This window comes from Protopterus annectens, chromosome 3.part1, assembly GCF_019279795.1.
Source record: "Protopterus annectens isolate FY-2018-M chromosome 3.part1, PAN1.0, whole genome shotgun sequence".
Classification (NCBI taxonomy): domain Eukaryota; kingdom Metazoa; phylum Chordata; order Ceratodontiformes; family Protopteridae; genus Protopterus; species Protopterus annectens.
Genome location: NC_056732.1, coordinates 868,170,268 through 868,195,885, shown reverse-complemented (window position 1 = coordinate 868,195,885; position 25,618 = coordinate 868,170,268). Strand labels below are relative to the sequence as shown.

The window sequence follows — 25,618 nt, the reverse complement described above, 5'->3', positions numbered from 1 at the left end:
TATATATATATATATATGTGTGTGTGTGTGTGTGGGGGAGGGGTGTAGTGTAGGATATTATATTTGAGTTAGGAGGAAGTGGTGTGTGTGTGTGTTTGTGTGTGCTGTATCTGTAGTGTAGCGTCAGGATTTTGAATTTCACAGTTTTTGGGTTTCTGTGTTTTGTGTCTTCGGCTATGTAATTTTGAAATACTGAAATTCAGGATTTTAGTATTTCGAAATTACATAGTGAATCCATATATATAGATATATATATATATATATATATATATCTATATATATATATATATATATATATATATATATATATATATATATATAGATATATATGTATGTATACATATACATGCACTCATATTGTTTTCTAATACTTGCATGGCATTTTGGGGAGATTTGACATAAATAAAATGACTTATTTACTCAGTAGATTGGGTTTTATATTAGGTTATATCACGGACTTGTATTTGCTGTACTGAATGCATTACAATATATCATTTGCACATATAATATCTTAGAACTGCAGCTCTTTGTCTATCTTTGGAATAGGAAGTCCAAATCTGCAGCATTTTGACTACATTGTTCTTAGTGCCAACTAACACAAATATTTTATTTGTTGTTTTACCATGTAATCAATCAGCCAATCATGAAAGAAAGAAAGAAAGAAAGAAAGAAAGAAAGAAAGAAAGAAAGAAAGAAAGAAAGAAAGAATTGTACAGTGCATGTTCTACCTTTGTATGAACATGTTTTTCATACTGGGATGACTCATTTTAATTTCTATACTATCATGATGCTTATCTATAGAACATAAAAGATTGAATTTCTATGATACGGACACAACTTTTATATCCCTTCTGTGTGTAAAAATAATGAGCCATAAGAATTGAAGATACCTATAGTATGCACTCAGAAGGTATGTGCTTGTCTTAATTTGTCATCAAACACGCAATGTTGTTGTTGTCTTTCGGCTTTTCCTGGTTAGGTGTTGACACAGCGGAACTCTGGTCTACTAAGGATTGGCAGTAGATTTTCACAGTGCCGAGTTGCCAGCTCGACACCCAACCTTCAACGAAGGCACGCCCATTCATGCATGTATTTCAGAATGCCACTCTACCCATGGGGAGGACATGCAGACTTTACACAGAAGACACTCCCTGCACATTAGCTGAGAATCGAACTGGAGAACCTTTTGCTGTGAGGCAACAACGCTAGCACTGCACCACCGTGGAATGCATCAAACACCCAACGTATACTCATTTAAAGTGTACAGACATAGATGATTATAATTAGCCCTCCAGTCACAAGCAGCTTATTATTTGTTCAAGACATGAATGTCAGGAAATGCACCTCAACAGTAAGACTTCAGGGGGTGGGGTATGTTTGGAATTACTTGATCATTATTCTTTGTAAGATGCTAAACCCGCTCCCATGTGCTAGAGAATAAATATGGGAGGCCTTAGAGTTTTGCCTCTTTAAAAGCAGTGATGGGAGGCAGACAGACCTTTAAAATGCATTCCAAACCTTTAAATGTATTCCAACATTTTATTCAGAAAAAAAAATAAGGGTAAATTGTGTTTAAAATAATGGAATACATTTTAAAGCTCCTTGACATTCCAACTGCTGCTCAGTGAATGCTAATTGCTGATAATGCTGCAGTGGGGTACTTAACCAATATATCTTTTCCTACGTTTTGCAGCATAACAGTAGCCCTAAATACACTACAGCAATAATAATTGAAATGATGTCTTAACTGTTAAGAACATTCGTTATTCTAAATTCTCTGTATGCATCTGTATTGCTCAAACAAGTACATTAAAATTATAGAAATATATGAATAACATCAGTCATGCCTAACTAATGTTGAAAGGGGTTGGTGTTTTATCTTACATTTTATGTTACATGCCATACACAACTTCAAAAACTGGAATATACACCTGACAGAGGAATACATGCCAGGTGTTTCACATATTTCAGATCTCTTTAAATACACATGGAGGTTTGAAAAAAATATCAGTAAAAATGTAGCACATCCAGGAAGACCACTAAGGAACCCAAAAGCAGGGGGAAAATGATGAGATGAAACAAAACAGAGCCTTACATGTTAAGAAATTAAACTGATAGACCAAAGCTGAGTTATAAAAATAAAGTGTTGATTTAAGTGCCAGAATGAAGATTTAATGTTAAAGAAATCGGATGTGTCACCCTGTATTCATGCAGCACAGTAACTTGGTAGAATATGAGGCTGCTAAGAGAAACTGATGTGAAACAGAAGTAATGTTAACAGGGAGGATGACTTGACCTACATTCTGGTGTAAGGGCAACAGAATTCTTATGCAGATTAAAAAAACTTAGATAATGTAGAAACTAAAATAACATTAACCGTGCTATGTGCAATGCACATGGCTTGAAAAGTCTCACACTCCTTCTACCAGCACATTTTTTTCTAATCCAAAGTAATTTTATTATTTAGCTAGCAGTCAAAATATTAAATTCAGTATATTAATATGTCTTCTGTGAAACACAAAGGAATTTGTATACCTTGATTATCACTGAGAGTAAAATATGCGTTGCTTGTAGAGTGTGGGTCCAATGAAAAATGAAAATGATGCCCGTCTTCTGGTGTATCCTTGTCAACAGCACTGATTGTTTGTAATAGCTGGAATAGATTATTAGATCCACATTAGTTTAAATCAATATTAACACTTTTAGCTACATTAACATTAACTGTGTACTCATTATCTGCCAGTTTCACATTGTAATACAAAAAAAAAACTACAAATGTATATAAATGGACTTATTATATCTGGAAATGCATAACCACCATAAATTACATTTACAGTGATTGTATTCTTCTTGTCACTTTCTCAAAGCATGTGGAGATTTCTAGATCTTCTTCTGGTTATTGCAATTTTGAACTCTTGTATTCATATTGTGTTTTCTATTGTGTTTTTGCATAGTGGGTATTCCTGTTATCAGCATGCTTCATATGTCTACAGTGGTAAGGAAACCATTTTACATTCCTCAGATTATAACCGAGATGTGGCATCCATGTCTAAGGATATCATTGTTCTGCTGTACTCTGACCTCATCAGACTAAATGTTGAGTACACCTCCCCCTTTGGTATATACATTACCAGGCATACACACTGTCTAATGTGTCCACAGGGATCTACTTGAGATTACTTAAATCTCAGTAGACAGATATTTACAGCAGCAAGCCAAACAGCATGAAGTTTCACATCAGTGAAACTTCACATTACCGACCTCTTAATGCCTGACAGTCCAAGCTGAGATGAACAGGAAATCTGCTCATGTACATGTTGTAGTGCGATCTTGGAGTTGGTATCTTTAAGTAGCAGGGGGTTTGGGGGGGTGCAGTGTGGCATTGCCCCCCTGCAAAAATGTTAAAACAAAAGGTTGTTTCAATTAGGCAACTCATTGAATGCAATGCCACTTTTGGCATGTATCATCTGGGACTGTCGGGCATTCCGTGGTCGGTAATGTGAAGTTTCACTGATGTGAAACTTTGTGCTTTTCAACTCAGTGTTGTGAATGTTGGCCTATTGAAATTTCAGTAATCTCAAGTAGATTCATCCAAAGAGGTTCCTCACAAAAAGATTATAGAGTAAGCAGCATAACATATGCAGACCACTTAAAGGCCCTGTCCCTGTACTCAGTATCCTACAGGCTGCTGAGTGGTTACCTATGCCTGGCCTGCAAAGCTTCCTCTGATCCCATTATTTATTTAACATTTGTTAACTGGGAAAGTCCGACTTGGAGCAAAGCCAGTTTCAGCAGGGGCCCGGAGAGAAATGCTCCAGATGCATGTTTTTATAACATTGGAGGAAACCGGAGCACCCAGAGGAAACCCACAGGAATGCAGGGAGGACATGCAAACTCCACACAGATGGCACCACAGCCAAGAATCGAACTGGAGAACCTGTTGTTGTGAGGTGACAATGTTACCACTGCACCATTGCACCATGGTGGACCTATTGCATATCTACAAAACAAATTGCATGAATATTACCCGATTTAGGGATTTAAATCTCTCCTGCATCATAAAAAGGACATGCTGGAGACAAGATATGTTTCTCAGAAACTACCCACTTCTTTGGAACATGTTTGCCATCCATGTTAAGCAGTGCTCTTCCCTAACCCAATTCAAATCTAACTTGGACCAGCTGATGGGAATCAGAAATTTACTCCTGGTCTGTCACCCATGTCTCTGCCAAGATAGAGATGGCTGCAAATGCTTGATCACCCATATTCTAGTCTACATGAACCCCAGGAAACAACTCTAGAGGATCAAACTGACATCTCTCTTTATATATATATATATATATATATATATATATATATATATATATATATTTTTTTTTTTTAAGCCACCCCCATGTAATTAATCAACTAGTCACCTATGAAACTATGAATCCATATGTAAATTTCACTTTTTGTCAAAGTGCTTAAAACCAGGAAGGTCACAAGAGTAATACACTCTGCTATTTATTGAACTCAGTTTTAAAGAACAATACTCTTATTTGTACTTGTCAATTGCATTTGCAGGTGTCTAATATATATTTTCTTCTTTTTTCTCACTTCATCTCTTCACTAATATTGTATAGCTATTATTACATTGTGATTTAAACCTTTATTGTTTACTGGTATTGCATTTAATTTTTCTTGGATTTCTCCTCTCCAGTGTCTCTAATGGAAATGGCCTATGACAGAGATAGACAACCTGGCTATCAAACTATATATATACATACATAAACAAACAAATAAGCAAACAAATAAATAAATAAATACATAAATAAATAAAAGCAATAATGTAAATCTTGGTGAACAGGAACATCTCCTTATGTTCTGACACTTCTTTAGCAGTGTACCTGTACAAATTAGAATGGAAGTTTCAGATCAACTAATATAATTCACATCAAAGATTAGCAATACTAGGGCAACACATTACTTTTCAAAATTAAGTAAGGAGTAATACATGATGCTGCAACCATTGGATATTTCAGAACCCTTGCTACATGGGTAATAATAGTCTTGGTTCAATGACCAAATGCATAAAGCCTCAGTGGCAATTTCTAGTCCTCTATGCCAGCAAGGTAGATCCGTGATGATTTATTTTTTTACTTAGTGATATTAGCTTCCATTTCTGCTACAGTCAACAGTTTATATGTCACCTACAGTCTGCATATTAAATAGGAGGTTTGTGATATTAACCCCAATTCCACTGGAGATAGCTATACCTAAAAATGTTTTGGTTTCTCTTGCAAGTAGCTTTTGGCTCTAATTGTATAAATCTTAATCATAAACTATACTTATATGCTACTGATTTAAAAATTAGTTTAACTACCATATTTAGTGTCTAATGCACTGTCTTGTTTTCACTCCATTCCTACTTTTTGTTGACATGTAGTGTTTACTTCCAAAAAGTCAGTGAAGAGTTGAAAAAAAATCTAATCACCATGTATTGTCTCACTACCTTTTCTGTATTTGCTTCAGAGAATCATATTAAAATGTATCTGGATTGAATTACTGGGTCCCATGGCAGCATAGAATGCACTGTTTCTTTTTTTTTAATTTTATTTATTTATTTATTTATTTATTGTTTTACTTCGGTATATTCTCCAGAAAAGCTTTCATACAAGGAAGTCCCCATACTATCACAAAAAAAAAAAAAATCTGTTGGTGAAAAAAAATCTTTATATTCAAGATTATTTTAATTACATCTCTTGTGATTTTAAATGTCAGAGTCCTGGCAGCTAGTTTAATTGCACCTTCATCTCATTTTGATACAGTCAGTATTGTATCTGAACAGTTGCACTTTTTCTTAACCATTCTTGATTCATGCAAACAAATAGCATTTATATAAAGGTGTTGACACAATATCATCAGAAAGGAAAAAACGTTGCCATACAATATTATGTGATATTTAATAATGTAAACTTGTATTGTCAAATTGTATTCTATGTCCAGTGTTCTTTCTTTTTTCTTCTTTTAGGGGCAACTGACATGTCAGAGCTACTGTATGCCCCATGGTGATTTAAAATTTTCCTAAACTTTTGGCATACTCGTTGCTTTAAAGTTAAAATCTATGAGCACATCTTTAAACCAGTGTTTTGCAAACTCTCCTTTACCTCCCTACAGACAGACTCAAGTATGCCATCTATTTAAGTAGTATGTGCATTTATAGGGGCATACCTTTTAATATCCTTGGCCACCTTTATGCTTTAAGTATTCACATTTTGTATCCATATTACTTATTCATTTACCCTTTCATGTGCAGTCAAAAATCTTTCAAGTCACTTTGGCTTTCATATTGCTCATTGTAGCGATTTCTAGACAAAAACATTTTTTCTTACTGTAAACCTACACAATGACATTATTGAGATAATATTAAGAAAAGACTTCCAAATTGCTGCTGCGAAAATGTATCTCACCTATTTTCATCCCTCTTGTTCCTCTTAAATCCACTCACTCTGTTGCACTCTTCAAAATCATTTAACTATTTTCTGTTACTATAAATGTGTATTGATACTGGTCTTGAATTTGCTTTATTTTGTTTTATATATATATAAAACAGATGTGTTTAAGGTGGAGGTGGGGTTACATCAAGGATCAGCTCTGAGCCCTTTCTTATTTGCAATGGTGATGGACAGGTTGACAGACGAGATCAGACAGGAGTCCCCGTGGACTATGATGTTTGCAGATGACATTGTGTGAGAGTAGGGAACAGGTGGAGGAGACCCTGGAGAGGTGGAGATATGTTCTAAAGAGAAAAGGAATGAAAGTCAGCAGGACTAAGACAGAATATAAGTGTATGAATGAGAGGGAGGATAAAACAATGGTGAGGATGCAAGGAGTAGAGGTGGCGAAGAGTGTCAGGAGTGATTTGTGACAGACGAGTACCTGTAAGAGTGAAAGGGAAGGTCTACAAGAGGGTAGTGAGATCAGCTATGTTATATGGGTTGGAGACAGTGGCATTGACAAAAAAGCAGGAGTTTGAGCTGGATGTGGCAGAATTAAAGATGTTAAGATTTGCACTGGGTGTGACGAGGGTGGACAGGATTAAGAATAAGTATATTAGAGGGTCAGCCCAGGTTGGAAGGTTTGGAGACAAAGCCAGAGAGGCAAGATTACGTCGGTTTGGACATGTGCTGAGGAGGGATGCTGAGTATATTGGGAAAAAGATGCTAAGGATGAAGCTACCAGGTAACAGGAAAAGAGGAAGGCCTAAGATAAGGTTTATGGATGTGGTGAGAGAGGACATGCAGGTGGTTGGTGTGACAGAGCTAGATGCAGAGGACAGGAAGAAATGGAAACAGGTGATCCGCTGTGGCGACCCCTAACAACGGGAACAGCCAAAAGAAGATGATGATGATATATATATATATATATATATATATATATATATATATATATATATAAAATGTAATTAATTGTGGTTGTTTTCTGTTTAGGATTTACTTAAAAAGGGTTTTACCCAGGCAGAATTACCCAGTTAACACATATAAATAAATGATTATTCTCTATTTTAATTCCTCTTACAACAAATCAATACCAAAAATCAATTCAGTTGATCTTCTTATTTCTTTCCTGAAAACAAATAATTATAAACACATATGTATTACTGTCCCTTATATCCCTCCTAATGACAATAAAGCTATACTGGAAGATATCCTACATTGGATATCCGTAACAATTCCACAATAAAAAAAAATACTACTAGGTGATGTGAATGTCAATTGGTTGAACATAAACTCTAACTACTCTATATCTTACATGAATTTATATGATTTCAGACTCTATAGCTAGATATCAAATTCACTAATAGACTGAAGCCTAGTATCAGATGCTATCAAATACACTACCACAAATACAATGTCAGACTCTTTCAGTGATCATCTCCCATTCTACACAACCAGACATCTCACACACCCACTTAAAGAGAATGTTCTTAAAGCAATACATAACATTTTCAAGTTTAACCCAGAAATGTTCATTACACCCTATTAACTGGAACTTGCTAAAAATCTTCCCTGTGAATGAATTCAATACAACTTTCCTGAATATCCTAAATAACATTGCTCCTCCCAGAACACAAAGATGAAAAACAAATAATGCAAACTAGTTATTAAAAAAGAGTGGAATGTAAATGCAGGAGAGAGAAAAACATGGACAGAATAGCAAACATATCATAAGATTGTGAAAACTACAGATGCTCCACAACTGTACTTAAAAGCAAATACATTAAGACAAAAAACATACTATAATAACTTTCATAATTATAGTTAACAGAACCCTAAACAATTCTGGAAGGCCATTGAAGAAATTTTGCATTCTGGCCAAAAATTCAGCCCTAACACTCTCCCAATTATTCACCAATAGAAACTGCAATACAGTGCAACTCTTATTTCACAGATAGTATAGCATCTCTAACCAAGCATTCCCTAATATCTAATCCTAACCCTACCTGACAGCCATATATCATCACATCCACTTTTACTTTCAAACCTGTGCCCACATCCTATATAAAACTACTCTTAAACAAATTCAAATCATGCTCTACTTCAGCTGATGACCTTCTGAGCAAGTACCTTAAAATAGCAGCCAGTAACATTGCCTATCCTGCCTCTATCCTAATATTTAGGTTAATGCAGGAATCCCACATTCCTTATCTCTGAAAAAGTCATACATTATCTCTTTGCACAAAGGAGGAAATTCACCAAACAGTACTAACTTTAGAACTATTGCAATCTTATACATCTCCCCCCCAAAAAATATTTTCATAATATAGTAAAAATAAATTGCTAAGTGGCATGGCCATGATGGCTAACTGAGAGCAGCAGCTGATAAAAGCTGTGTGACTGAAAACATTTCTCTGATAGAAAATATAATCAAACATTAAAATTTGAAGATACTTGCTAGCTAGTTTTTATTCATTGGTAGTAAGAGAAACAATTTACAGCTTCAAGTTCTTCAAAAGCTGTAAATTTCCTATCAGAATTTCAACAGCTTGGTTAAAATAGAAGAGACTTCAACATGAGCCACTCAAGAAATGGTGCTCGGGATTATTGTTAAAAAAAAAAGACATTCAATCACTAATATCTAGCATGCAGAATATATTACTTAAAATGGGCACACTGGATACCAAACTTGAAAGTTTCAAAGAAGAATCCAGAAAGAAGATGGAGCATTTAGAAATTCTTATGAAACAACAAATTATATAAATCAGCAGTATGGAAGAAGCTTTAAATGATCATGAAGGCAAAATAACTGAAGGTGACTCTAATGCTGAATTTCTTTTAAAACAAAATAACTTACTCATAGATAAAAAGAAGAGATGATGAATATACTTCCTCAAAAAAAATCTAGATCCTCAGGTTGATGATTTAGAAAAAAAATAGACTGAGGTGAAATAACATTAGAGTGTATGGTATAGCTGAAAAGTATGAGGGAGACAATATAATAAAATTAACAACCTGGCTACATAAAATATTAAATCTACCTAAAACTTTATTTTTTGGAATTGAAAAGGCACAACTATTCCAGAGAAAACATTCAAAGAAGGAAAACACTCATCCATGTTCAATTATAGTTAAGTTTATGTCCAGCTTAGAAAAAGATCAAATATTAAAATAGCATGGTCTGACCCACCTATCAAAATAGGTAAAACCAAAAAAAAAAAAAAAACAAGTCAAGACAGAACAACCAAACGTGTCTACATAGTCCAAACTGAGGTAAACCAAGCAAAATAAACCTAGACGTGAACATCCACAAGAAGAGTTTATTCACCACAAGCTTTAAAGTCAGAGACTCTTTTTCAAGTACAAAAAAACTCTAGTTAAAAATGCACATTATATACTCAAGCCAGCCAATTAAATTAAATAATTAAGCAGATATCTGACACACCCTTACAAATATAAAAATTTAAAACCACATATAAAAAATATATTAAAGAAAAACATTCATGTAAATATCTAAACATAGGAACTCTTAAACTTTAAAATTAGTTTAATTAAAAACATATGTAAGTATGTATTTATATATTAAGCGAAAACATTTCTCATGTTAAGAGATATAATTGGTTATATAATATAACCATATAGTATAGAATTGATAACATTAAGATTATTTAAATTAAGAATTGTATGTTATTTGTTCAACTTTGCTTAGCATATGTATTGCTGGGCTAACTTAATGCCAGATTTAACTAATATGTTAATTAGAAGCGTTAAAGTTTTGATGATTTTGTTTTCTTTGTTTTCGTGTAACATATTACTTTCACAGGTTATTTATGAAGCAATTAACACTTAAGAATGTTTGAAAACAAAAGAATGTTCTAGTTGTGTAAAATTACTTTAGTCTCAATTGCCTTGCTTCCCACCTGCTCCTTGAGCTGTTTTGAAGAAGATTTATTAACAATGTCTGTGAAAACAGGAATGACTTTCTTTTTCTTTCTTTTCTTCAAGTAAATATGTGTGAAAGCTACTCAAAATAACATTTTAAATACTTATTTAGAAGTGAAGAATTGGTGAAACAAAAGCTATAGTAATGTTTTATACTGAGCTGTTTCTGACATATACTTTGCTTACATTTTGCTGAATGTATGATATAGTGCTATTAACTCTAACTGTACATGTTAATGGGAAGGAGTAAAATTAGATGGCTGTTACTGGTTACAACAGTTTAAAAGAGTTAGGAAAAAATGAGAAACTTACAGAGGAAATTAGCAGCTGCTGTGTGCTATGTCTTGTCATTTTCAATGCTGTAATCAAATCTAATGACAGGATTTGAAGCTTAGATCAGAACAGCAGTTCACAGTTGCTAAAAACACACATTTAAATTAAGCAAGCAAGAATTATTTTATATATAGTCAAGACTGCTTGTAATATTAGAATTAATAAGAAGAGAAAACATCTTATGACTAAAATGCAAATGTACAATAAATAAAATATCTACCAAGTAAGATTAATAAAAGAACACGAACTTTGAAACTTTGAAACACTCGAACTTCAAACAAATTAATAAAAGAACAGTATCAGTAACCTAAGAAACATAAACACATACTGTAATCACTAATAGAGAGCTGATGGTTAAATACCTCTTTGATAGGAGATTTTAGAAATACAAGCTATGTAGAATAAGGGACAACCACAGCACCGACAACTACAACACCACTCACCGACAACACATAAACCACACCACACATCGACAACCACCATACACACACAACATAATATAACCATAAAACACAAAAAACCCACACAACACACAACACACAATAAACCATGAAAAACAACACAAAACCCATTCCACCACACACCACACACACAACACAACACACAAACACACACAAACAACCACAAAACCACCAAACACAACACACTACCTAATTCTACAAGCACTTACTCACACTTACCTAACCCTAACCTACCTCACTACGCACTCTACCTCACCCCTAACTAACCCTAACACTTAACCTACCCCCCGCCCCAACCCCAACCCTCTAAACCAGCCACCCCACCCCTAACCCAACCCTAACTCACACACACCCCTAACCCCTTAACCTCCCCTACTAACTCTCTTAACCCCCACCCACTTAACCCCCTAATCTCACCACTTCCTTACCCACTTACAGACCTACCTGCCGCGCCGTCTATACTACCACATACCCACACAGCCTTTCCCCATCGGCATCCTCGTTTGTGGTGTTGTCCGGTCGTCTGTCGGTCTTCTGCATTGTCGATGTTCTGATTCGGATTGTCGGTCTTCTTCACTTTCTCTTCTCTCTTCTGGATTGATTCATGTCGGTCTTCTGCGCTGTCGACGAAGTCAGGTAGAACCATAATAAGGCAGAATATTAGTGGGCATATAAGACAGAAAACTCTGTATTTAAATTACAAACTGCTTATAAGAAAGATATGTTTTATATATACCTGCATATGTTAGAAATGTGAATGTACATGATCTCATATAATTTCCATAGAAAACCATGCAAAAATGTTTAAAATATCCTGAAAGCTGAAATTTGAACATTTTCCATGTGAACGTTAAAGCTTTTTGTGTATTATATGTTATTATATTAATTAAGATTACCTGAAATAATTTGTTTCATAAATCAGAGCTGAAGTTTGAGTGTTATATTGCTGAATCAGCATATCCATTTGATAGAAATTAAAGCAGATTTTTTCACATTTGAACCAGGGAAGGGAAAATGGTATTTGAATTAAAGACATCAAATACAATATAGACTCCAATTTTTTGACTCCATAGAAATAGAAGTTTAATAAATTAAAGGATTTTTAAATATTTTAATATTTATCATATTGAGTGTTACACAATTTTAAGATACAGAAACTAGTACGATTAAAATTAATTCAGAGCTTTTGCTTTATATATATATATATATATATATATATATATATATATATATATATATATATATTATGGGCCTACTTTTCTTCATCAAAATTGCATTGTTTAGAAAAAAAAAGTACAACCCCACTTCCTCAAAAGTGCACTTTCGTGAAAGCCGATTCACCAAAGCACGGTACAGTGGGGATAAGGAAATATATCCTTTTCCCCACTGTAGTGCAATCTCAGAGTTAGTATATTTAAGTAGTGGGGATGCAGGGTGGCTTTCCCCCCTGGAAAACTGTGTTTTTAATGTTTATTTTGTTTATTTATCTGATTTGGTGAATTAGCTTTTGCAAAAGTGCACTTTCATTGAAGTGGACTTTCATGGAAGTGGGGTCACCTGTAAGTTTACAGATATTTTTATTTCTTCAGGTCCTACTTTGTTCTATTATTTGTTTAGATATTTAGTTATACTAATGATGAATGATTGAATAATTTAGGAATATTTAATGAATAATTTATACTACTATTACAGAAATAGATATTTAGTAAACGGTTGGATTATTTAATATTTGTGATTAAAAGAAGAGGACTAATAAACTTTTATGTAGTAATGCAAGAATAATTTTAAATGGCAAAATATATAACTAAAATAATAGTATATTATTATTTTTAACTTGTATATAATATTATATTAATTATTTGTAAGTCATGGTAGCTTTTGACTAGCTTTTTTTGTTTTTTAAATGGTATTGGCAGTTAAAGAGATAGTCTAGTAGTTTGTCTATTCACTAGGGAAACCAGGAACTCTGGTATCTATGGTGGGGTATATTTTGTTGGTAATATGCACAGTTACAGTTGTAGACTTGTTTCTGTTTTTTTTTTTATTTATGAGTTTTAGTAGTTTAGTCGGTAGAAAATAAGAATTCAAAAAATATGGAATGTAAAGATAGTATTTGACAAATGCATTAGATTCTTGTATACAATTAAATTACTATAGCAGATGAATGTGTCATATTATCTTTTAGAATTTTTTTTTTAAATACAGTGTGTGGATAGTTTTAATCCATTACCTGTTTATGCAATTGGATTAAATAATGGCAACACAATGAAATCATTAATGAGACACCTAAAATTTAATGGCAGGGGCATTATATTCTTGCAAGAGACTCACTTGATAAATAAAGATGTACAGTATTGAAATAACTTAGGTTATGAAATATTATCATCTGCTTCTTTGAACAAAAAGAGTAAAGGAACTGTTATACTTTGGAGAAATTCTACTGTAATGCCTAAGGTCATGGAATCTATTAATAATCACAAAAGAATGTATACATTTGTAATAATTAAATATAATGGTACACTCTCTACACTGTTTTTTACTGGATCACTGGAATAGGTACAAAATTGGCTAAAGATCTCTTAAACTTCCTACAAATTTATTGGAAGAGTAGCTTAATTTTAGCAGGGGATTTTAAGTGCATATCTATTGTAGAAGATACATGTTAAGAGAAGAGAAGAAAGATAAAATTCTGGCATCAGCTGAAGCACTGACAGATGGATTAATAATAAAAATGTAGTTAATTTAATGGTAAAAGCAGAAGATACATCATTGTTTTTCAGTCATTATTCTTATATGCATGGGATGCAGCTAGAATTGATATGACTGGACCTTGCAAAGGCATTTGACACAATACCCCACTCGGGCATCATAGATAAGCTATCCAGCTTAAATATAAACCCCTATGTCACAAGATGGGTTGCAAACTGGCTCAAAGACAGAACCCATAGAGTGAGAGCTGCTGGAGCCATGTCAGACTCGAAACCGGTCACAAGTGGCATCCCACAGGGTTCTGTCCTGGGACCACTCTTGTTCGGTATATACTTTTCCGAGGTACAGGCAAATGTGGGAGGACTATGGCTCACCAAGTTCGCAGACGACTGCAAACTGGGCGTCATAATCGACTCTCCAGCTGACACAAACTTCCTTCAAAACGGTCTCACAGAGACAGATAACTGGTGCCAGCACCATGGCTTAAAGCTAAATGCCAAAAAATGTATAGTCATACCCTTTGGCAAAAACAATGTGCCCACAAATTACCACATAGGCGGAAACCCATTAAGTACAGAGAAAGTTATTAGGGACCTGGGGACCTAAGTTGATAGCAATCTCTCCTTTGAAAACCACATTAACAAAGTGGTTAGAAAGACCTTCTACATAGCCCACCTCATCACAAAGGGTTTCACATCTAGATCAAGAGAGGTAATCGTGCCCCTTTATTCATCCCTCATCAAGCCCATCATAGAATACAGTGCCCCTTTTGGGATGTACCTTACCCGACACCTGCAGCAATTAGAAAGACCCCAAAAGTATCTCACCAAGAGGATCAAGGGTCTCAAACAGATGCCATATGCTGCTCGGTTAAAAAAACTTCAGCTCTACTCAGTTGCATACCGCCTACTTCGAGGCGATCTATGTCTGACATACAAAGCTATGTCAAATCCAGAATTAATGGACATGCTCCACCTCAGTAAATCTAAATCCCTTAGAGCCAAACGCTCGATGAACTTGAACCTCAGCACAGAAATAAATAGAACTTGCTGGAGGGACAGGTTCATAACCCAGAGGCTCCCTTCGCTCTGGAATAGAATTCCAGTTCATGTGAGGCAGAGCACCTCACTGAATCTCTTCAAGAAGAATCTCAATAGGTGGATGGGGGATCGTAGGTTTGTCCCAGGGATTACTCCCATGTCATTATTAGACAGAGGCACAGTAAACTAAACCTTAAAAAGGGCACAGTATACTCAAATCAAAGGGTGGCGTAAGCCATACAGAATCGGGCTAGGCTTATAATTGCCCCAGGGCAGATAGCCTAGTATGAACCTATGAACCTATGAACCTATGATTTATGCCTCTACAGATTTACTTACTAAAGTGAATTATTTTAAAACTATTCCCTGTCATTTATCTGACCATAATGGACTAAGTATTAATATATTAAACAATATAAGGAAATTTCAGATTATTTATAGAATCCCATTATATATGACAAAATTAAACAAATTTAGGAGTTACCTTATAGAACAAATCAATATTGTTGCACCTTTCAATGATAGTGGTCAGGTTAGAAGTCATATTATGGGAATCTTTAAAAATGCATATTAAAGGTAGAATTGAAAACTAGGCTAGTAGTAAAATGAAAGAGTAGAATAAAGAGCTGTTAGAAATACAAGATGAAAAGTACAACGTAAAGTTTGAACAACAAACAAAGGAGTTAGCTAATGCTGAAGTTATTAAAAAAATTAATGAGAAAATATTGAACAGTTTTAACACAAAGTGGAGATAACTTTACAAAAATTAAAACTGCACAGTTATATGATGACTTCTAAAAATGTTCATAGATTAACTAATAGAAGTAAAATGTTAAGCAAAAAGGCATGAATCAATAACATCCAAAATCCTCCCACTAACAAGGCAACTTCAAATATAGAGGAAACACTTAATATTTAAAAAAAATCCACAAGGATTTTAATAAAGATAAAAATAATAATCCTGATAATTACAACATGTATTTTATTTATTTAACATTTGTTGACTGGGAATGTCCACCTAGGACAAAGTCTATTCCACTCACTGTAGGCCGGGGGAGAAATGTTCCAGATGCATGTCTTTGGAATGTGGGAGGAAACTGGAGTACTTCGGTGAAACCCACGTGAATGCAGGGAGGACATGCAGACTCTACACAGAAGGCACCCCAGGCAAGAATCGAACTGGAGAAATTCTAGCTGTGAGGTGACACCATTAACCACTGCACCTGACTACTTGACAAGTATTTAAAGAAAACTGTTACTAATAAACTAAATGACCAACAAATATCTCTGTAGAATAAGCCTATTGTACTAACAGAAGTTGAACAGGCTTTAAAAAAGGGAAAAATAGTAAAACTTCAAGGTAAGATGGTTTAAGTACAGAATTATACAGTCTGCTTCCATTAAATATTTTTGAATTACTGAGTGATGTTTTCAAAATAATTCAGAGTGACAAAATCATTTCTCTCTCATGGAAATTTTTTGTAATCTCACCTATACTTAAACAAGAAAAGGATAATAAGCTTGTTTCTTCATATAGACCTATTTCATTATTAAATGCAGTCAATAAAATATTTACTTCCCTCTGCACTATAAGATTATGATATATAGAAGATAGATTAATTTATAAAGATCAAACAGGATTTATAATTAATAGATTAAAGTATGATAATATAAAAGGGTAGTAACTATTTCATATTTAGCAAAAGGAATGAACAAGAAAAATGAAAGAAAATGTTTCTAATTTGCTTAGACATCAAGAGAGCATTTTGTATTTTAGATTGGAACTACTTGGTTAAAATTTAAGAAGTATTTGCATTTCCAGAACAATTTACTGGAATATTAAAAAAAATGTATAGAGACTCGAAAGCATATGTTAAAATTGGATCTTATATTTGTCAAGAATTCTCATTAAACAAAAGCATGGAGCAAGTGTGCCACATGCCCCATCTACTATTTGTATTAGTTATTAAACCCTTAACAAGCAATTAAAATTGATAGATTCTCAATTAATAAGGTTTGTTAATCTAAAATACAGATTTTTGCTGATGCCATTTTACTAACTATAGGAGATTTGAAATATTCAATCCAGGAAATGGATGAGGAAATTGAAATGTTTAGGAAAAATATTTGCTTGAAATTTAATAATAATAAAACTGAAACTTTAGTGTTAATTCAATTACTAGATAGTAAGTTTAAAAATAAATATAAATATAATTGGGAAGTAAAAGAACTAAAAATTTTAGACATAAAAACCTTACCAGATGTGAATAAGATTATTAGTAATAATTTTGGGAAAAAACATAACTGAAGAAGTGCTACTTCTTTCTAAAAATGGAACAGATTTTTTTTTTGAGGCTGGATTACAAATTGATTATATTACCCAATATTTTATGTGTGTGTGTGTGTGTGTGTGTGTGTGTGTGTGTGTGTGTGTGTGTGTCTGTGTCTGTGTGTGTGTGTATATATCTATCTATATATATATATATATATATATATATATATATATATATATATATATATATTATATAAGTGAACACACTGAATTGTGACCGCTATTTAATTGACCCACATCTCCCAAAAACCCAAAATATTGAACAAACAGATCAAGATTTTTTTCCCAGGGGGAAATAAATCTCTGATCCATAAAAAAAAATTAAAAATAAAAAAAAGTAAAAATAAAAACACAAAATAAAGTGGGGGCTTCATCCCCCACACCACCCTACTTAAAAATATCAACCCTGACATCACACCACAGTGGAAGAAATGGCAAAGTCCCAAAAACAGCCCAGTGATTTTTTTCCCTAGGAAAAAAAATTGCTGTTCCGTGCTTTTGGCATTTTGCCATTTTGCATAATGATGTTCAACTAAACAGCCATCACAATCATGACTGACACAAAAAATCCATTCATTTCTGTGACTCACAACACCAAAGATGGCATTGTAAGTAGGTCAGTATGTTGAATGTAATGCCGATTATTCAAATTTGGCATTATTTGACATACTATTTCCCCTGCACCTTTTACAACAGTAAGTTAATTTCTGGTTTTTACCAGTATGAACTTACTGCACAACACTGAACTTCATGTTTTTGCAGGGGAGCAAGCCCCCTGCACCCCCCATATCCCCTGCAAATATATATTCCACCTCCGAGATCGCGCTACAATGGGGAAAAGGGTAAATTTCCTGATCTTCACTCCACTTTGTTCTCTTGTAGTAAGGTTGACTGCATTTGAGTGAATTCACTGCACTGGACACTCGCAAACATGAAGGTTCGGCAACACGAGATTCAGTCAACTGAACCTTCATCATTCATTATTTTGATAGTAAACCTATATATTTATATATGTGTGTGTCTGTGTGTGTGAGTGTGTGAGTGAGTGTGTGTGTGTGTGTGTGTGTGTGTGTGTGTGTGTGTGTGTGTGTGTGTACATATATAGGTTTATTATCAAAATTGCGAATGACAGAATGAATTCTGTTAATTCACACAAATTAGAACAGTAAAATGCAGAGGAAGAAGGTCAGTATGCTGAATTTAATGCCAATTATTAAAAGTTGTAATTATTCAACATATGCCTTCTCCTGCACCTTTCAGAACTGCAGCGGATGTTGTAGTTTTCAGCAGTACATATGTACTGCACAACACAAAAGTGTCTGTTTTTGCAGTGGGGCAAGCCTCCTTGCACCCCCCCTCATGGGAGGTTGCTTCCTCACACCCCCTGCAAATTATATTTTCCAACTCTGAGATTGCACTACACTGGGGAAAAGATTAAATTTCACATTCCAAAGTGTACTGAGATCTCTAGTCCTAAGGTCGAGCACACATGTGTGAATGCACAGTGCATTCACTGAACCTGTGACCTGAATGTAATAGTGGTCAATAACATGGAAATCAGCCAACTGCTATTCGACATTCTGTGTTAGTTGAACCTAGACTCATCATTTTGATAGTAAACTATATAGATAGATAGATAGATAGATAGATAAATAGATAGATAGAAATAGCTTTAATACTTAAGAAAAAAAGCTTAAATTGGAAAAAAAAATAATTTCATTCTTATGGTATCTAAAAAGTCAAGAATTGCTTACAGAAATTATATAAGATTATGGAAGTATGGCAGTATTAGAATTCCAGATGTAGAATCTTATACTATTGCTGCATATTTTAACTCTAGTATAGTCTGGATAGACTCAACTTACAGTAGTCAATAGAAAACCATTCAGGAGCAGATTATGCTAAAGTCTTATAAGTTTATCAGATATGATAAACTAGAAACATGTAGCAATCCTTTCATTTGGTTAATAACATTTCCCTTGAAAGGAAATTAATTTCAGTCTTTTTCCTCTGTATATATAAAATCAAATATTAAAACAGTTAAGAAATATGTTTTTAAAACTCCTTTAATATAAACATGGAACTTTTGTGGTTCCCCATTGCATATAACCCTAGATTTAAGGAAACTCAGAAAAAAATTTAAAATGATTTCAGTAAAAAGGAATAGATTAGTATTGTGGTCTGATTGCTTTAGTAAAGGAAAAGCTAAGTTTCCAGAATATTTAATGAATGATTATAAGTTGGATGGATCTCTTAACTATTTACTGTTATCCATCATTAAGAAGGTAAATTAATTTGTAGATAATATGGGTGAAAAAGAAAAGAACAATATTCTTTTTTATATTAATATATGAACACTATCACTGGAGGTAAACTGACCTGCAAAAAAGCTTGTCCAAGTTAGATTTTTTTTTTTATAAATAATAATAATTTTGATGCAAAATTATGGAACTTTTTAGATAGCAGTATATTGAGTGACTCAGTAGATGGTAAGACTAAACTTTGTTACTTAAATCAGTTAGTGAATATTTTTCAAGTTTATACTGGAATTTTTTTATGTGGAAATATATACATACATGGTTTGTTACTTAATATAAATTATTTAAGTTTAGTAAAATGAGTTCTTCAGTTTGTTGGAGATGTAGTAAAGATGTAAAAGCTGACTGGACACGTTTATGGATTGTGAAAAATTAAATGTATATTGGGAAGAGATAAGTATGCTTAAAAGCTGGTTATGTTCTGATAATTGGTCTTTAATTATATCAATAATACTAGGCATGGTCCACTTCCTGTATCTATGAATGTTTATAAATATATATATATATATATATATATATATATATATATATATATATAGCGATAGAGATATTAGAATATTCTGGGAGCGGTTAGAAAAGTTATTACAAAAACTGGAAATGAAACTCAGTTACTACATTTAAATCATTTTAAATCTAACAGTAAAACCATGTAAAACTGAAAAAGAAGTGATCCGAATAAGACCTGTAAATCATATTAAGACTTTTAGTGGTTGGGACAGCCCTGAAATATTAATACCAAGACTCATAATGTGTTAATTCTATAAGATTAAGTTGATGAGTCAATGTATTCCTAACTTTGTATGACAGTATGTTATGTTGAATTTCTTCTTTTATGTATATATATATATATATATATATATATATATATATATATATATATATTGCAAATATGTAGAATTAATAAAATCTTGCTTACAAAAAAAAAAAACAATTGCTAAGCTATCTCCTGCAGGAAGAACTCCTATCTGCCACAAAACTCGGCTTCCATCCTTCCCATAATACTAACACTGCACTGCTAGCCTATATATATATGCTGTCAGTAAAGCTACAGATAATGGGAAATTAGTCTCCTCCTTATTTTATATCTGTCTTAAGCCTTCTGCACAGGTTTGTCACAGAAAATTCTACTTCAAATGTCCTCATTAGGTATCTGTTAACCTACCCTGCTATGGTTCAAAAGCTACATATCCAACAGGTTTCAGTCAGTAAAATGCCATTCCACCCAGTCTCCATACCTCCCTGCCACCAGTAATGTACCACAAGGCTTTGCCTCTGGTCCCTTCTTCTTTAACATTCTCAACAACACCATCCACACATTCACAAAACAGTCCTCCCTAATAAAGCACACATATGACTCCACATGCATTTGCACATCTAAACATAGCACACCTCTAAAAAATTACTCAGGAAGCAGTAACAGCCATGGTTTTGTAACCCCAACTTAAGCTTAACCCTACAAAAGCTAAGCTACTACTTTTTTCCTGAAATCCCTCTTTCATGAAAAAACAAAATTTAAAGTCCACTGGTTTGATAATGCAGCTATTGAAGTCACATCTAATAGTAAATTATTAAGGATGATACTGGATGACAATCTTAAATTTGTCCTGCATATACCAAGATACACAAGAATACTCTTCAAAAACTAAGGATGCTTTACAGAGACCAAAACTTACTCACCAGTGCAGCAAAATCTAAACTTGCCACTACTTATCTCCTCCCCACATTCAGTTATGGTGCTCCCATCCTTACCATCTTCCGGGCATCACAAAAGTCAAAACTTGAACAATGCTATAACAAAGTTGATAAATTTGCAGCAAATATCCATTTCAGAAACTGCTACTGTTTAGTACTGAAAGCCCAAGTTGGTTAGAACTACCCCATCAACTTACATATACACAGCTTCTTACCACTTATAACATTATTCAGAATCTATCTGCTTGTCCAGCACTAAATAACACTGTACACAGCTGTGTTCCCACTTGATCATTATGATCCTTTGACTAAAAACTCCTGTCTGTCCACAAACCTGTCAAATCTGATGGACATTGTCTAAACTCATAACATATTCTTAAGGCCTGGAACTCCTCATCTTTATCTACTAGGTCAGTATCCTCTCTCCCATCCTTCAAAACCATTCTGAAAGACTTCTTAGCCAAACGCTGGCCCAGTTCTTGCTCAACACCAGGATAAACTATATCCCTAAATGGGGAAAAAGTGTCTCTTCATACCTTTAACCTTCTTACTCTCCCTTCTTCACTCACTTCCATACCTCGATCTATTTCTCTGATTTTCTCTCTAAATATGCCATAAGCCTGCCTTTCTTTCACTTAATATTGCAATTCATGTTTGTATTACACTAACTTACCTTTAATTACTCTATAAACTGGATACTTTTTTTTCTGAATATTAAATCATCATATGCAGTAACTTGTATCTATTCTTAACCAATGTTTTCATATTATATCTAATTTGTTATCATAATTTAAACTGTAGATACTTTTTTGTAATATTTCTGAAGATTGTAAAATTATTAAAATGCTTTGTAATACTTTGGAGGTTTTCTCCCTAGGCCTCCACTGAAATTGGGCTCATACCCAGTTGGGCTTTCTCGGTAATCAAATGTGAATAAACAAACAAACAAATAAATAAATAATCTGAACTGTTTAGATGTGCACACCGCGTGCTATAATTGGTTTTATGAAATAGGCAGAGGTGCTGATGCCACATATCATTTCTACCCAAGCAGCCCTGAATGAAGGCAAAACTGTGCATAATGATTATTCAGACCTAGCAAAGGCCTTCAGCACAATTCCTCACTCAGGCATAATTGAAAAACTTACCCAACTGAATGTAAAGCAGGATATGGTCAGGTGGGTTACAAACTGGTTCACCAATAGAACATACACAGTTAAAATAGGGGACTCTTCATTCATCTTCAGACCAGTAATCAGTGGAGCAGCACAGGGCTCAGTCCTGGGGCCCCTATTGTTTTGAATTTACTTTTCAGAACTACAGGCCAAAACTAAAGGCATGTAACTAACAAAATTTGCTAATGACTGCAAACTGGGCACTATCATCAAATCCCCTAGTGACATTCGCACCCTCCAGTAAGGTCTTAAACAAAGTCATGGACTCACGTTAAACGCTAAAAAGTGCATCATCTTCACCTTTGGCAAAGGAGACGTCCCTGAAAAGTACCCCATTAACAACAACACCTTAAGTACCCAATCCATGGTAAGAGATCTGGGCACACAGGTTGACAGCAACCTCTGCCTTGACCATCATGTTCCCACAGTGGTAAGGAAAGCCTTCTATGTCCATCTCTTTAATATTGACATCGCCTCCAGAAAAAAAAGAGGTTATAACCCTCTTCTACTCCTCCCTAATTAGACCAATTACAGAGTACAATGCACCCTTTGGTATGTACCTCGCCAGGCACCTACAACAAATGGAGAGACCTCAGAGGTACCTTACAAAAAAAATTCAAGGCATCCAACACCTGTCCTATGCTGATAGACTAAAATCCCTGTCACTATACTCTGTGTCATACAGCGTGCTCAAGGGTGATCTCTGCCTGGCCTATAGGGCAACCTTGGATCCTGCCCTGATGGAAATGCAACACATTAGCAAGACAAATGGTACTCGCTGCACCCACTCTAGTGACCTCAACATGAGAAACAATATTAACAGGACCTGCTGAAGAGACAGGTTTATCTCTCAGAGGCTCCCTCTTCTCTGGAATAAGCTTCCAGTCCTAGAGAATCAGAGTCCTTCCTTGACCCTTTTCAAGCATAATCTGGATAATTGGATGGGGAATCACAAATTCACCCCTGGGGTTTCAACTGCATTCCTTCTAGACATGAGCAGCATATGTTGAGTCAGGTCTACTAATAGCACCAGTAAAGAGGAAAAGAAAAACTTGGCTACTCTTGTAAGGGCCTCAGGATCAGTAGTCTAGTAACCTCCTATGATCTTATGATGATCCTATGATGTGGAAACAGATTATTTTTGCCTTTAAACTGTTTAAAAGTACTATAACCATTCTTATAAATGTTACCATCTTTATGTTCTGCTACTATTTTCTCAGAAAGCATCCCTAAACCCTATCCTAGTGACTAATATCTACCCAACGTTGCATAGTGGTTAGGCAAGCTTCTTCATAGCTCATTTTCCCTGGTATGGTCCCTGGGTGAGATTCTTTCTCTGTGGAGTCTGCCCGTCTTGCCTCAGTCTCCATGGGGATTCAAGATATCTTTTATCTGTGAATGGGATAAAATTGGTACTGGAAAAGAATGACAAGTACTTATCCATAAATAAATGTTGTCTAAAGACTAAATATTTTGCACACTTGCCTATTCTTTAGAAAGTACATAGGTCTGATACTGCTGTCAGATGCAACACCAAATGTTCTAGCTAACATTATATGCAACCGCCAGAAGTGTTGATTTTTCTCCATTAGCTGTCCACCATCATTTCAGTTTCAGTAACACAAATTTATCTTGACTTTCTTCTACAAAGCATTGCATTTACAATTTTTACTAACCCTCTATCTCCAGCTACATCTTTATGATATCATACGTGATCTGCTTTGTCACTTGACTTTCCTTTTTTATAAATTTTTGCACCCACTGCCTGCCAAAATATAGGCCAACTCTTAGTGAATCAGACCATTCATTCCCTACCAGGTCACAGCTGACCATAGCAGTGTCACCATCCAGGCAGCCATCAAGGATGGTTTGAATGTTTTTCTATTTTTGCACCATGTCTAGTCCATCATTCACCTGGATAACACACTATAGAGGGGTGGTCATTGGGCTGTCTGCAGATGGCATCTTCCAACTTCTGCAAAGGGAATACCCTCCAAGAAGTACTGACCTTCCCCTGTGACATGAGCAGTGGTCACTCCAACCTCTTAACAGGGAGATCACACTGCCTTGTGTGCATGCATCAACCCAGGAAAGTCTTAAGTTTTGATTCATTATAGAACCATTTTTAATCTCATTCATTTCCTTCAATGACTGTATATTAAACCAGAGAAATATGTGTGTGTGTGTGTGTGTGTGTGTGTGTGTGTGTGTGTGTGTGTGTGTGTGTGTGTGTGTGTGTTTGAATACCTGTTTGTTTGTCTCTAGATTTTTCTCAACTAGGACCTCTTCAAATGTGCAGTGTTTGAAATTATATGATGTATAGTGCTGGTGGGACATAGGACAAAATCCATTTGCAATAATGAAAGGCAGAACAACAATTTTAAATAGAAGTTTCAACAGGCAGAGGGAACAGATTCCTCTACATGGAAGTGTTATCATTTGTCTCTTAAGCACCAGTGAGCATCCTGCCAGCAGAATTTTAAGTACTCTGAAGACAGACAAAATCACAAATATTAATCCCAAGGTGCAGCAGATTACACTAAACTAGATTGGAAAATACTAGAACATGAAACACTGTAGCAAGGTCTGATGACAGCACTCCAGCAGTGCAGGTCTATAATGCCTTGCAGCACAAGTGCAAGGATCATGTTATCCCAAACAGAACCAAGATGATATCCTCCAAAAAAAGGAAACCAATCTGGTGGTCCACTGCCATAAACAAACTCTACAACAGAAGGAAGAAACTGTTACAAAAGAGAGTAAAATCCCATGAGTGGAGGAGTTCCCTGGTCAGCCTCAGTAAGAAGCTGAGATCCCTTATAAGATCCTCCAAAGCTAGTAATGAAAACAAAATTGCCACTGATTCTAGGGGCAACCACAAAGCATTCTATAGCTATGTCAAGAATCTCAATGGCAACACCCAGATTTGCTCTGAGTTACAGCACAAAAGCATGAAAATTACAGCACCAACTGATATTGCCAACATCCTGGCAGATAGGTTCAGTGCTAACTTTACCCACCACTCACCCCCTAAAGGGCCCATATCTATACAGGAAGAATGCAGAGTTCCTGTAATCACAACTACGCAGGTAAATTCTGCACTCTCTAAAGTGAAAAACACAGCATCCATGGGACCGGAG

General features: G+C 34.7%; 1 protein-coding gene across 1 annotated transcript in view; it reads right to left on the bottom strand.

Annotated features, from left to right (window-relative positions):
* The window catches only part of LOC122798304 (cadherin-7-like), a 1,449,445-nt gene that overhangs the window by 335,058 nt on the left and 1,088,769 nt on the right, over positions 1-25,618 (bottom strand). Inside the window, exon 10 of the mRNA XM_044067131.1 lies at positions 2,536-2,653. Coding sequence (XP_043923066.1) covers positions 2,536-2,653 — 118 coding nt within the window. The remainder of the gene's footprint in view (positions 1-2,535; positions 2,654-25,618) is intronic.